This window comes from Branchiostoma floridae, chromosome 6, assembly GCF_000003815.2.
Source record: "Branchiostoma floridae strain S238N-H82 chromosome 6, Bfl_VNyyK, whole genome shotgun sequence".
NCBI classification, from domain to species: domain Eukaryota; kingdom Metazoa; phylum Chordata; class Leptocardii; order Amphioxiformes; family Branchiostomatidae; genus Branchiostoma; species Branchiostoma floridae.
Window position 1 is genome coordinate 13,092,072 of NC_049984.1, and position 13,852 is coordinate 13,105,923.

Below are 13,852 nucleotides of genomic sequence, written 5' to 3' on the forward strand. Positions count from 1 at the left end.
CGTTTCAGATAGCCATCCGGCATCTTTCGTCAGTGATACGTCAGTTTTCTCTGATTGGCTAACATAAGTGGAAACGTAAGTTTGGTTTAGCAGAGCTCCACAACCGTAATCATCCTATGCCTTATAGTTTAAATGTACAGATGTATCTTAAACATGTGAAGACTTTCTTATTCATATCAGTTTTTGCCACTATCATCACCATCTTCTGGTTTTCTCTTCTCCGCCAGAAGGATGGTGTTCTTGCCGATGTGTGGAAGTGACTCCAGGTATGAGGGGAAAGGTGGTTCAGCTATCCCCGCTGGGCCCAGGGCCTTCATACCTTCTAACACATTGCTGCCTGTAATATTGTCAGCAAAATATATTATGTTAAAGGATGGTTTTCATCAGAACAGTTGTTCTACTTTTCAATAAAAATTGTAAAACACTTGCAAGGAGTATCATGTTACATCTTGCCACTCTGCAAATAGTCATAACTGCAGGTGCACTCCAAGACAAACAAACTACAATACCTCCATTTTCAGAAACAACAGTTCTTACCTGAGAATTTGACTGTCATGTGGAAAGGCTGGTCGTCCATGCCTGGTGCTACCCCTCCATGTTCGAAGCTTGCATGCAACTGGAAAAGAATGAAAAGTTGGTGGAAGTATCCTACACAATGTAGACTGTATAGCCTATAGGTCACAGGCAAGGCTCTGCATAGAATGAAAGAATGTTACCCAAGACAAAACACAGGATGGCCTACCTTGTACACTACATTCTCCAGTGTGGGCTGTGGCTCATCCCCATATGTCTCCCTTGTGTAGTCTTCCCTCCACTGTCTGTCCTCTGCATCTTCCTGTATGACATCTTCATTCTCTGACTCTTCACCTGCATTTTCAAGAATGCAATACAAAACAATCAACTTTTGTCCAATCTACCAAACTATTGATGTACAACATGTACAAGTAAATTATGAATTGCACATTTTCCATTGTGCTGCTCTAGAAATGCAATGATGCACCTGGTTTTTCTCACCATATGATCAAACTACATCTACGACCAAAATACAGAATTCTTGTGTGGTGATGCCATCCCTGAAAGTACTCGTTCATTTGGAATAATAACTCCTTTATTTACTTTTCCGGTACAGCCTTTATTCATTCATTTATTGAGATGTACCACATTTGTGGAAGGATTGGCAGAACAGGTGACTACTGTAAATGCATTTAAGTTCGTGGGGATTAAATTTCGCAGTAGCGGGAAAATGACTTTTCGCGGTGGATTTAATTTCGCTGTAACACCATCGACTGCAGTCTAATACCATAATAGAAAAATGTTCGCGGTGGATTTAAGTTCGCGGTAAAGTGGTCGCCGCGAAAACCGCGAACATTAATCCACCGCAAACATTTCTGCATTTACAGTATCATCTTTTCAATATGTCAACTCCTAGGTTGATTTGTAAGGTTTGACCAACTCACACCAGGATGGCATAAAAGTGCCTTTCCCAAGAGTACAACATTGGGGTCTGCTGGGGATTTGAACCCAGAACCTTCAGATTCTACGTCAACAACCCTAATGATGAATCTACCCTACCTTGCTTCTTCCTCTTTCTGCTCGTCTGAGACTCTGGGCTGACATCTTCCTGGTTGTGTCTGCCCTTGCTGGAGTCCTTCTGGCCATGCCTGCGTTTAGCCAGTTCTGCCAGAGACTCCACATCCCTCCCTGACAGGTCCATAAACTGGGCCTTACTGTACCCAAGGGTCAGCAGCAAAGCCTGGAAACACAAGTATTGTTTTGTCAATGAGAAATAGAAAGAAGTTACTGCTGCAAACTCGATTAATGTTATGGTTGTTTAAATTTACGGTAGGATGTAAAGGAGGCTTTCATTGTGTTCTAAATTAAATTTGTGGTTCAAACAATTATTAAGTACAGTGTAGAGGATTGGCTGTCTATCAAGTACAGTAGTGACTAGTCTTACATGGGAGACATAATTCCCAGTTTAGCGGTCACCACAAAAACAACTGCCGTAAAAGTAAGTATTTAAAGTACTTTCATTTGAAAAGTGTGTCACATATGAACTAAATGATGAAAGTGTTAAGTGTTCCATACAAATGCAAAATTGTGAAATATGACACATTTCACTAGATGCAAACAAATTTATACAGGTAACAGGTGTAACGTATCAACTAAGACATAACAGCCAAGTCAATTCTTCTATACATAGTTACACATACAACACTACATACTAGTAAATAGTCTCAAAAACAAATCTGACAAGGATTACCTGTTTGATGTATTCCTTGTACTCAGCTTTCATGGTGGAAGTGAAGATGTGCGGAGAGGCAGGATAGTACACCATGTGTACGATGTTACTGGGTGTCCACACACTACCGACCTTCTCCTGTACCATCAGCCACACCCACAGGGCATCACTGTACTGTCTCACACACAGGATCTGGGTACAGATGACAAATGTAATCATTCATACAGAAATCAATGACATATTCCTCAATATTTAATTTTAATACATGTAACTGAGTTATTGCAATTTATCAACTTTTGTAACCCCATCAAAACAGAGATCATTGTATCTCTTACAATTACATTTCACAATGAATATGAACCTGCAAAAAGCAAATGAAAATATTTTTTTGGATTCATTGCTGTAAAGAGGAGGTGATGCAACTTTCCCAAGAACCCTTGAAATAATTTTTGACATATTTTATGAAAACAATATCAAGTTCTAGCATCACTTTCCGACTTCAGCAAAACTCTTGAACTTCCCTGATGACTATTTCTGATAGCATTACTCACATGTCTAAAATAGAAGAACAGCTGCTTCCCCAGTGATCTTTGAAATACATCTGCAGAAACAGTACAGTCATCCTGTTTTTCTGTGGAGAAAACAAACATTATTAATATTAGCAACACACTAGAACAACTTTCTCCCAAGCAACAAAAGCACTGCTGTGAAGGAAGTTTTCATTGGAGCAATAGTGTACATTTCTACAATATTTATTCAATAGTTGTCATTTTTTCTATCTAGCCTACGAACACTGCTACGCTATAAACATGTTGACATACATGAATGCTTTATTTCAAAAAAACATCTTACTAACATTGACTTTCACAGAACTCACTTTTGTGACCAGTGAAATGGTATGCATTCCATACTCTGTTCCTTGAATACATCTTGTTATCTGTGGAAAAAAAAATTGTGACCTATCATTATCAATGCAGTGTCATTCTTTTACACAGTCTCATCCAAAGCTGTCAGCCAATCAGAAAATTGGCTTTGTCTGAGGAAAACATTTAGGGGATTCTCTGATTGGCTGACAGCTGGTTAGAGACCACACCCATATAAAGTGGAAACCTCAGCCTGGTTTTGCAGAGCATAGGCTGCAGGCAAAGTGTAAAGGAATAAGCTCTTTCACACTTCCGATTATGCCTAAATGTGCTGTAACAAGAACTGTGGGTAATATGTCAAAGGTGCCCCTGAGACATCAAAGTCTGGACAATGGTTGAGATCAGTGTCATTTACATGTCCTGGATACATGAACCATCTTCGGGATGAAGGCATTGCCTGTGAGCTCCCGATCTTCACTCCTGCTTTTGTGCTTTTCACTCTCCCATAATTTGTCTAGCCAGGTTTTGATTGAATTTTAACTCATTCACTGATTAAGAGTCAACTACATACTGTGGGAGGGCATTCCAGTCATTTACTATCCTGGTGCTAAAGGACTTTGACTCTGACTCTGTTTTCTGGCCAGGGGAACCTTTAGACTTAAGTTTGACAGTGTGGACCCGTGTTTCATGCCCAGTTTGAAGTGTGAAGAAGGACTTAACGGGTATTCTTTCCATACCCTTTACCAGTTTAAAGAGCTGTATCATATCACCTATCTTCTTTCTGTAATGGAGGGAGGGCAACTTTATACTTTACTAGCTTCTTCTTGTAAGGTAAGACCTTAAGGCTGGGTGGCAGCTTTGTAGCCCTCTTCTGTACCTTCTCAATTCCGTTGATTCTGACGGAAGTGTGGCCCCCATGTTACATTTGCATATTCCAAGTGTGGCCTTATCATGTCAGGGGCCTTCACCTTTGACATATTTAGTAATTTACTACAAAAAAATTCCTGTCCTGTCAGTCGCAATCGTAAGTTTGAAACAGCTTATTATTAGATGTACCACGTTTTATATAGTTTGTTGGGAAAGATGAATGAATAAAGATATTTATCTCAAAAATGCGTGTGGTGTACTTACACACAAGATCCAGTGCTCCAAGCTGTTCCAGTCCTATTTCCTCTCCCTAGAAAAAAATATCAAACAGCGTTACACATCCAGACTGAAAGAATTTCAGATACATTGAATGTGAAAAAATTATAGTTGAAATAATTCGCTAAATTGACTCACCTGAAGCTGACAAGCTCTGAGTACCCGATCAACAACAACTCTCTTCTGCCTCCCTCCCACAAACACCTCCCCATCCACTGCCACACAGTCCCACTCTTCCAGGGCCTGCCGCAAATCTGGCAGCTTAAATCTACACAACAGTTTCCTCAGGACATTGTCATCCATTATCGGATCTCTTATGAAAGATAAATCGCGTGAACGAGTTGAATTTTGAGTCGTTAAAAAATTCAGACTTGTCGAAACAAAATGGCGGTTTGTGTTTGGCGCTCACAAAGGTTACTTGAGGTCAAATCTATCGGCCAATCAGAGACCAGGATTTCTGTAATATTTCCCATGATGCTCCCGAATCCGGAAGTTAGGTAAGATCTCAACCTCAGCGTGTGTGTGAGTGACCTTTGTGTTTACGGTGAGTGTTTTATGTCTTCAAACATATCTTATTGGCAGGCAATTCAGATAAGTAAAGCATAGCTTAGGGGAATTATTAGAATACTCGTCCTGGAACTAGTTAGAGCTCTTTGAGCACATGAAAATTTTAAAAACTCCTTGATCAAAGACATGACATTTCTTGGTTTGGCCAAGCAAGCTCAGGTTTGAAAAAATTCAACCTCCTTGGTTTGTCAAGGTCCAAGGACGTTATATCAGATATAACGTCCTTGGTTTGTCACTTTGTAAATTTGTGTGTTGGTTTGTAGGTTTTTCCACGTGATAGTCAAGTTTTAACTGATAGTGATAATTTTTTCCTTGTGAGTTGATGTTGGTTGATAAAAATTATCAACAGAAACCCCGACATGTCAATTATTGCCGACGACTCGGCGGCTGGACATCACGGGAAGAAGAAGAAGAACATCAAGTCCTTGGTCTTACCCACCTTGTGACTTTGTTCAGAACTGCAGTGTGAATTTTTGACAAGATTCTCTATAAAATACAATGTTTTGTTTCAGATTATATTTTCTTCCCACTTTAATCTTGTTTACTCTGATAAGACAAACAATGTATTTACCTCAGTGATGACAACTCTGTTACTTTGTTCCGTCATTTCTTATCACTAACATTGTTCCATCATTGATTATTATCATTAAATGTTAAATGAAGGTTTGCTAATAGCAAGGAGGTTCAACCTCCTTGCTAATAAATATCATAGTGATAAAATACTTGATTAGATTAGATTAGATTAGATACACAACTTACTCAAGCACCTGGATAAACTTGTAAAATGAGGTTTGTAAGTCGGTCAAATGTTTCAAATCATAGAAAAAACACTGTTACACTTCTATCAGTGATTTACTATTTTTCCTCAAGCACTGCTGTCTGAAATGTTTGACCATTTACAAAACTTATCCAGTGAGTTGCTTGTATAACATTTGTATTGTGTTTCTCATTTTACATGTATTTACCTCACCTCACCTCACCAGTCCCATAGGTCAGCATGTTGTTTACATGTATTGTAGTACCAAACAATTTGTGCCAAGCTATCCCTACTATTGCAGCAATTTGCAAACACTAATATTAAAATAACAATTGTAATTTCTGCAGTGACAACATGCATGGTGACCTCTCCGCCCATCTGCACACTGATGAGTGCAACCGACTTATCCAAGCTCTACAGAAGTGTCACATAGAAGTAAGTGGCATTTTAGAGTAGTCAATCAGCTAACATTAAAAAAAGGAGTATCTACATCTTGGCAATGCTTAACAGTGGATTAAGAAGAGTTGGCACCCCTAATGGTAAATTCATGACAGCTGGGAAAGGTTAACAGTAAATAATACTAAATTGATTATTTTGTCTTTGCGAAAGGTTTTTGGGAAAATCGCATTGGTTTGTTTCATTTTATTCAGTATCATGGTGTTTAGCAAACCAGTCTGAGTATGAATATGGGCACAACTGAACACCCATTGACTCCGGGATTAGAATATTTGTAAATACTGCTAATAACAATGAATTCTAAATACAAATGTAATAAATAACCTGCTACATGAAATAGCTACCATTTATGATTCACAAATAATGATTAATATTCAATTAGAGCATACAGGCTAGTTTTAGAATAGGTTGCTATACCTTACAGGAAAAACAAAACCCTCCTTTAACAAAATCAAAAAATCTTTTGAGATATTGAGTGCATGCTGAGTTAGTTCTACAGTCATTGTAGAAAGTTGTCTAACTTCTCTATCAAGTGCATGAGAATCAGGATGTCCTATCTTAGAAGAGTCATATATCATTTCGTTCAATCCTTTTCTGTACAGAACCCGTATGGAAAATTCTTTGGGAAGTGCAACGAGCAGAATGCCTTGATGGATAGATGCCTTGCACAAGAGGTAAGGATTTCTACAGTATCAGTCAATGGCATCAAATTGAATGTACTTATGTATGGTGAAGAAGGTGTCTTTTATTTCTGTATCCAAGAAGTGCAGAAAATAGCACTTATGTAGTAGCCTAGTATCACTGCAGCTACAATCCAAGCTACCACACTTGTTTCATTTCTACAACTATCAAACTAGTTTCATGTATGTAACTTCACACATGGCTACCTCACTTTTTTGCTCTAAGTCAGGTGAAAATCGATTAGTGCATGGATGCCATCCATAAAATTGACTTGCTGTGGTCTTACTATGTTAATGTAATACAGTCTAATCTGTTTCCAATGCAGAGAGAAGACAACAGAAGGAAGAACAGAGAAAAAACTCAGGACAAGAGGAAGAAAATGCTAGAGGCATTACAAGCAAAAAAAGCTGAAGGGAATGTTAGATAATCGATATTTTTATTACAATAATACAGATTTTAGTACACAACTGTTCACATCTTCAAAATGCAGTGGTTAATCGGTAATATAGTCATAGATTGAACTTTTGTCATTGCACATTCAACTGAAAGTAAAATATTATTTTACTTGAGATGTACTCAGGGCACAGACTATTATTATACACTTCCTGGCAAGATAGACCAATTGATGACATCACATATCCGCAAGATCACACGTTAATAAAATCACAAGTCTGCAACTCTCGCAAGCTACAGTATGTTCTGAAGTGATTGGTCATTAGTATTGATCATAAAGAAGGAGATAGCGGCCGTTAAAAATTTGATCCGCATATACCTTTGTCTTAGTTTTTTTTTAGAAGAAAGTTAAGCTTTGTATTATGATTGCTACCAACACCAAGAGCTTCCAATATGATTTAACTTGTTGAGAAAAAAGAAGGTTTTGTATGGCTGTGACTTCTGAGGTTGATCCACTCATAGCTTTGCCGGTGGTCGCCTGTCGCTGACAAGGTCACGATTAGACTTGGCCTCCTCCTGGTACACCTCCACCACCTCCCTGTACACATCCTCCTTCATGGCCTTCATCATGGTGCGGCTAAATCCACTCTTCCCTACACACTCACGGGCCATTCTGGAAGTCAGACAAGTCAGGATGACATTATGAAATGATGAACAAACCTGTTATCAGTAAAGGTATCATTTCAAACTTCCGCAATGTAACAAACAACATACATACGCGTACTTTTCAGCAATGTCCTTTTCAAAGGTGTCCAACATACTCCATATGCAGCTCTTAATTCATCACAAATGGTTATACACCCATGTGGATAAATGGGCAAATTCCCATGTATGGGAAGGCTATGTATTTATTTCACTCTTAGAGCATTTTTGAGAAATACAAGGTGTAGAAGAGTCCACCATATTTTGTCAACTAACACAAAACTGTACTTTTTCAAAGCTTAAGTTTCTACATCTACAAGTGTATGCCCTTTAGTAGGGCTGGGTACCGGTACAGAAAATCCAGGTCCGGTTCAGGTCCAAAGGATCAGGTCCAGGTCCGGACCTGAACCTGGACCTGATGCAGTATAACTCATACCAATTGTCCATTTCACTACAAAGAAATCTGTTTGGTGGAGTATTAGACTTACACTGGCGTTTTAAAATCCTACAACGCTAACTGCACCTGTACAATTGACTGTAAACCTTGGTAGAAATTACTATAAACTCTACTTCACTCTTGCCATTTTCTTCCAACTGCAAGCGCCAAAACGTGTGAATGCCTGATAAAATAATATGTCAATTTTCTAATCGGTCCAACATCCGGTCCACCTAATTTTTTCAGGTCCGGTTTTTCTGGACCGGTCCAATAAGAAAAAATGGTTTTGTACCGGTATGCTGTACCGATACCCAGCCCTACCCTTTAGGCCTTATCTTCAAGCAGATCTTCCAGTGGAATACAGTCTTAGCTGGAAGTTACATTTTGGCCACCAGAAGATCTACTTGCCTGTGGATACTAAGTCAGAGTTGAGACCCTGTACCTGACAGCTTGATCCAGAAGCTGCTCCTGCTCACACACAGCATCCACCACTCCCCTCCTGGCACACTCCTCTCCTGGGAACCGCTTCCCAAACAACAGGATGTCTCTCTGAACATCACCACCAGGCAGCCTCCTCCTGTAGGGTCCATCAGGAAAATGCAATGATTGAAGACCTTTGTTGCACATTTTTGCCACACCAGGCTAAGTACAGGTCACAACAAGACATGATGAAGAAATACAGTTAACAGATATAAAAGATTTTAAAAAACTTCTTGCTTTTCAAAACCATAGCCAATGTTGCAATCAGCCACTCAGGGCCAACTTTGCTACTATTGCATTGAAACAATCTAAGTACATGTAGATGGAATTGGTGTAAATTTCCAGATGGTGAAATGATGACTCAAAGTCCCAAAATATCTTTTGTCATTGAATTGAAGACAGAACCTCCTTGCAGCTTGCTTCCAAGTACAATAAATTAATGATATTTGAAATGATAAGTGGTAATGGTATTTACTGGTACATTATCCAATGATCATCATCATCATCATCGCGGGCTGCTTGCCCGGACCAAGTCCACCCTCTCCTTCCAGACGTCTCTGTCCCCCATAGCGTTCTTAATCCAATGATGTACTAGTGATAGGATGGTGAACCAACATTAGAGACTTCTTAATGAAGTATTGAAAGGGAACTACTTTACTTGAGCAGTGACACCATTGCGGGGTCGAAGCGCAGCTCGAGGTATATCTCAGGCATGCAGAACCAGCCTTGCTTGGACCGCATCACCCTGTAGTCGTGACATACAGCCAACAGGGCACCGCCTGCAAAGCAGTGTCCTGAAACAAATGCAGGATAGAGTCATCATGTCATATGATTTTACACAATTGATTGGAATTCTGGCCAATTTTTAAGTCTGTCTATATATTTAGAGAAAAGCACAATATTGAAAGTCTCACTGCATGGTTGACAAAAGCAAACTTACTGGTAACCAAGTGGTAGATGACATTGACTACATGTATTTTCTCAAACTTTGTGTAAATCAACATAAGGAGAATTGCATGTGTGTGTGTGTGTGTGTGACTGATACATCTGTAGATACTGCAAATTAAAGGCTAAGAGTTCCTACCATTAATAGCAGCGATGGTAGGAAGGGGAAATGTGAGGATCCTCATCTTCACTTCTCCGAACTTGTCCAGAAACTGCCGCTGTACGTCCGGTCCTTGTGGCATCAGCCAGTCCAGATCTATCCCATTGGAGTAGAACTTCCCCACCCCAGTGGTGACCATAGCTTGGACATCTGGGTAACTGGGAGAAATAAGTGAACAGAAAACTAGAAGTCTTGGTCTTTCCATTCATGAACTGACTTCTAGTAGGTTTTTTAGAAAAAGTTGTCCAGTCCAGATAGCTGAAAACCTGTCCAGTCTGAAAAGAGGGTCTGCATTGAAGTTGCCGGCAATGCTTAATGCTAAATTCAGCAGGTTGGCAACTCCCATGGCAGGTTACTGTCGCTCGCACGGAGGAACCCCTCACTTGACCTGCTCCAGTCTTTTCTACATCTCGCAGTTCTTAGATGTCTCTGCAGGCTGTCTCTCCATCTGGTGCATGGCTGCCCTCTTTGTCTCCTCCATTTAAAGGTAGGCAACATTCAAGCCTGAAACCAAATGCACCAACTGAGGGGAGGAATAAGTATTTCAGTTGCACTGTGTATATACCCACCACTGTGACAGGAATGTTCTGTCAATAGTGCCAAAATCTTATTGACAGGAACATCCTGTCACTAAGTGCAAACAATCTTATTGACAGGATTATCTAGTAAATAGCGCCAAGAAATTATTACGGACAGGAACATCCTGTCAATAGTGCCAAAAATTCTTATTGACAGGAGCATCCTGTCCATAGCCTTTGTCAGCCTAGCTGTAATGACCTTTGATACTTCGAAAAACTAATATCACTGTTCCTACATACCTGAGTACCTTGTCCAATGCTGCATTCAGGTCGGCCAGGAATTTGAGGTTGAGTCTGTTCTCTCCCCGATCCATGGACACTATCGCCACTTTCCCCCTCACCTCCACACTAATGTCACCACTGCCCATTGTGTAGTAGATGTGTTAAGTGCAGAAAACACAGGATAACGATGCATAAAGGCTACGTACCGGTACCTCGTCTTATACGAGTACGAACTGAACTGAACTAAAGTCGAGTACCCATAACACAGGGCATAGTTCAACTGTTGTCCGTACGGACGTTGACCTTTGACATCTGCTATTATTGTCTCGCACAGCTGTGGCAAAATGTGGTCTCTTAGTAATGTTAGACGTCTCATAAACGTAAACCCGTGATGCCGTGATGACTTCATTTATATGTATTGATGACATTCGCCCGCGCATCAATTTTCGTCCATTTCCAATGAATAAATTCGACGAAATGCGATCATACTGCAAATGGAAGCTGCAAAAAATCGGAGCAAATGGACTGAGTGAGCGAAGTCTTCCAAAAGCAAGGAAGAAGATGTTAAAAAAGCAAAAATGAAGAATCCGTTGTTGGTATATCATGTTCTGTGTGTTTGGTTATTTGTTTAACCTTCCTGGCCATTCAGATTTCATCTTGAAGGCAACTTTTTATCGCACATTCGCATTTTGTTTGGGGGAGGACATCATCCATCTACAAAATATTAAAGTATGGAGTCTATGGACTGATGAGAAAAAGCGCTACATCCGCGTACATTTTCGGCCGTTTTCAAAAATAAAGAAAGTTATCAACCACACTGTAAATCGTACAAAGCAGCTGGAAAATGAGCAAATACATGCTGCAGATTGTCAAATAATATCGGAAAAGAAGTTTTTTAAGGCCACAGAATGCCAACGTAAATTCCAAGGACAAAGAAAAAGATGTGAAAGAACAAAAATGAAGAACCTATTGTTCGGCATACCATACCGATCTGTCATTTGGTCAACTTTCGTAAGCACTTCATAATTATGACACTTGTTTTTTTACCAAACTTTTTTATTCGCACACTCGCATCAGTTTTGAGGTTCGAAGAGGATGTCATCCATATGATCAAATCAACGTGGCCTAAATGACCTTGACAATACAGCCCTGCAGCGCCAAAGCTTTCAATAGTTACAGACACGTGATCTTGCGGATACGTGACGTCAGCAATTGGTCAAACGCGATTACCACCAACACAGATGAGCTTCCATGTTAAACGAGAGATGCTTAGTCTTAAGGGCCGTCACACTGTTAATGACCGTCGGCTGGAATTTTTGATCGTCAGAAGATCGCAAATTTCAAAACCACTAGAGTCCAGTTTGAAGACATTTGATGGGTTTCGGTGACCGGCGAACGCGCAGTGATCGGTAGGACACCGGCCGTATCACTGCCGAAAATGTCCATACAGCGTTCGCAGGCCGTCGGGTGAGCCTCAAGCCTTTTTCGGCTTTTGACGCCGACTTAAACATCTGAAGCGGGAAAATAGAAAATATTTGTCGTGTTCTAGACGTAGGAACTGCAGTTCAAGCCAAACAAACCATATAATGTATAACTTGTATAGTTACAGTAACGTTTCCGTGCTGCTAAAACACAGGAAACATACATAACTTTCTGTGGAAATAACTTTGAAATATTACAAAGAGTTTGGGTCATGTTCAAAATAGACCCAGATAGATACATGTTTGTGAACAATCAAGCTTCAGAATGCCTTTCCACCATTCCGATTTTTCCTCAGTAGAAATGTACCAACATTTATCCGCAGCCTCATAAAGGGCCATCGATCATCTGTAAGTTAAGGCACACCCAACCCGCGTAATGATAATTCGAAACGTGCATCATTAGAGTAAGAGGGACGCTGCGGATGGGTATTTGCGCAATTTTACTTGTGATAGAAAATATGACAGCTGGATCACATAGTTTTTGACTGATTGTTTATAGCTGGGTCGGAAATATGTTATTTTGTAAAAACAAAATTATATGTGTGCAGTTACCTACGACCTCTTGGCAAGGAACAAATGCAGCACATCATCATACATTAGTCCATACATCAGCTACGGGTTTGGTTTGAACACACCCAAAATATGGTAATATATGTATTTTGGGTTATAACGTTAGGTGATAAATATGGCCTATTTAGATTATATACATTTTGCGGTTTGGGTGTACTTCAACCAAGTTATTAACTTTTCTAACGGTTGAGAAGATACAATTGACACATCAGGCTATTGTTAAAACAAAATTCATTTGATAAAAACATAAGGTAGCTATGAATATAAACAAGCAAGACCATTAGTCTTGATCGTTAGCAACATAAAAGAGGTACTACAAAAATTCGTCATCTCTGAAACAGCGTAAGTCCGTTGCGTGGTTTGAATATTTCATAAGTCACTCATTGCAATTGAAACCTTTAGAACTCACCGCCTTCACTTCTCTGATCAAGGACGTTATATAACGTCCTTGCTCTGATATTAGTTCCACCCATTTTTATGACCTGTTCATTGTGCTTTCTTCTGAAAAGTAGCCATCGCCCAGAAACGAGCGGTGTAATTATAGTCTGACGAGAGAAATATTGAAAAATAAACTCGTGAAATAAGCAATTGTTTTCTAGGTACAAAAATGGTTCTTATGCTAAGTAGATCTAGTAGAATCATTCGTGACAATAATCATTGTTTTGACTCCTATTGTCTCGCGACAAACGAATCATTATAAGTAATATAACAACATTATGGTTTAGCCCATGTATTCATGACGTCATGGAGGTTGCTAATGGGCTGCCCGAAATCGATCATTAGATATAGATGTGTGGATTGCCCGAGTCTGTACAGTGTGTCCATCTGAGGAAGGTTTTGTCTTTGCACTGTTTTGATCACTATTTACCGTCAAAATTGGAGACAAAACTTTAAAAGTACATTGACTGGACCTGAGACAACATTCCCACCTGTGTCTCTTTGCGTAGACTGTAAAGGACAGACCAGTTTATAATAGAAGGATGGCTTTACGACACGAAATTGTCGTCAGGTTCACCTGCTGTATCATTCTTATTTGTGCCGCAAGTGTGAAAGGTAAGCCCTATTGCTATCATCAAACTGTTGATTCAGAATACGATTTCTGCACTGGCTCGATCATCAAATGGAGACGAACGTTTATGGTATTTTTTACTCTCCAAGCAGAGGTCGAATCGCGCA

General features: G+C 39.8%; 3 protein-coding genes across 3 annotated transcripts; 1 reads left to right on the plus strand and 2 right to left on the minus strand.

The window, feature by feature from the left end:
• Positions 1 to 49: 49 nt before the first annotated feature.
• Positions 50 to 4,681, minus strand: LOC118417643 (centromere protein N-like). Its single transcript, XM_035823258.1, has 9 exons — positions 4,387 to 4,681; positions 4,237 to 4,282; positions 3,120 to 3,179; positions 2,794 to 2,873; positions 2,264 to 2,434; positions 1,573 to 1,753; positions 743 to 867; positions 538 to 616; positions 50 to 337 (listed from the first exon to the last, which is right to left on the minus strand). Exons 1-9 carry the CDS (start codon positions 4,549 to 4,551, stop codon positions 177 to 179), a joined length of 1,068 nt encoding a protein of 355 aa, XP_035679151.1. The 5' UTR covers positions 4,552 to 4,681; the 3' UTR covers positions 50 to 176.
• A 26-nt stretch (positions 4,682 to 4,707) lies between these two features.
• On the plus strand, positions 4,708 to 7,591 carry LOC118417645 (COX assembly mitochondrial protein 2 homolog). Its single transcript, XM_035823260.1, has 4 exons — positions 4,708 to 4,745; positions 5,920 to 6,007; positions 6,631 to 6,702; positions 7,035 to 7,591. Exons 1-4 carry the CDS (start codon positions 4,720 to 4,722, stop codon positions 7,134 to 7,136), a joined length of 288 nt encoding a protein of 95 aa, XP_035679153.1. The 5' UTR covers positions 4,708 to 4,719; the 3' UTR covers positions 7,137 to 7,591.
• Positions 7,511 to 10,909, minus strand: LOC118417644 (enoyl-CoA delta isomerase 2, peroxisomal-like). The gene is made up of 5 exons (XM_035823259.1): positions 10,644 to 10,909; positions 9,805 to 9,983; positions 9,379 to 9,514; positions 8,683 to 8,817; positions 7,511 to 7,775 (listed from the first exon to the last, which is right to left on the minus strand). Exons 1-5 carry the CDS (start codon positions 10,769 to 10,771, stop codon positions 7,619 to 7,621), a joined length of 735 nt encoding a protein of 244 aa, XP_035679152.1. The 5' UTR covers positions 10,772 to 10,909; the 3' UTR covers positions 7,511 to 7,618.
• Positions 10,910 to 13,852: the final 2,943 nt, after the last annotated feature.

What these genes read in the sequence shown, in the direction of transcription:
- LOC118417643 (XM_035823258.1), bottom strand. Translation starts at nt 4,551, where the DNA reads ATGGATGACAATGTCCTGAGGAAACTGTTGTGTAGATTTAAGCTGCCA. An exon ending in TGGAGCACTGGATCTTGTGT is followed by an intron (nt 3,180 to 4,236) that starts GTAAGTACACCA and finishes TTTTTTCCACAG; the next exon opens with ATAACAAGATGTATTCAAGG. An exon ending in CCATTTCACTGGTCACAAAA is followed by an intron (nt 2,874 to 3,119) that starts GTGAGTTCTGTG and finishes TTTTCTCCACAG; the next exon opens with AAAAACAGGATGACTGTACT.
- LOC118417645 (XM_035823260.1), top strand. Translation starts at nt 4,720, where the DNA reads ATGATGCTCCCGAATCCGGAAGTTAG. An exon ending in TACAGAAGTGTCACATAGAA is followed by an intron (nt 6,008 to 6,630) that starts GTAAGTGGCATT and finishes TTTTCTGTACAG; the next exon opens with AACCCGTATGGAAAATTCTT. An exon ending in ATAGATGCCTTGCACAAGAG is followed by an intron (nt 6,703 to 7,034) that starts GTAAGGATTTCT and finishes TTTCCAATGCAG; the next exon opens with AGAGAAGACAACAGAAGGAA.
- LOC118417644 (XM_035823259.1), bottom strand. Translation starts at nt 10,771, where the DNA reads ATGGGCAGTGGTGACATTAGTGTGGAGGTGAGGGGGAAAGTGGCGATA. An exon ending in GCAATGGTGTCACTGCTCAA is followed by an intron (nt 8,818 to 9,378) that starts GTAAAGTAGTTC and finishes TGGACCCTACAG; the next exon opens with GAGGAGGCTGCCTGGTGGTG. An exon ending in CTTCTGGATCAAGCTGTCAG is followed by an intron (nt 7,776 to 8,682) that starts GTACAGGGTCTC and finishes TCTGACTTCCAG; the next exon opens with AATGGCCCGTGAGTGTGTAG.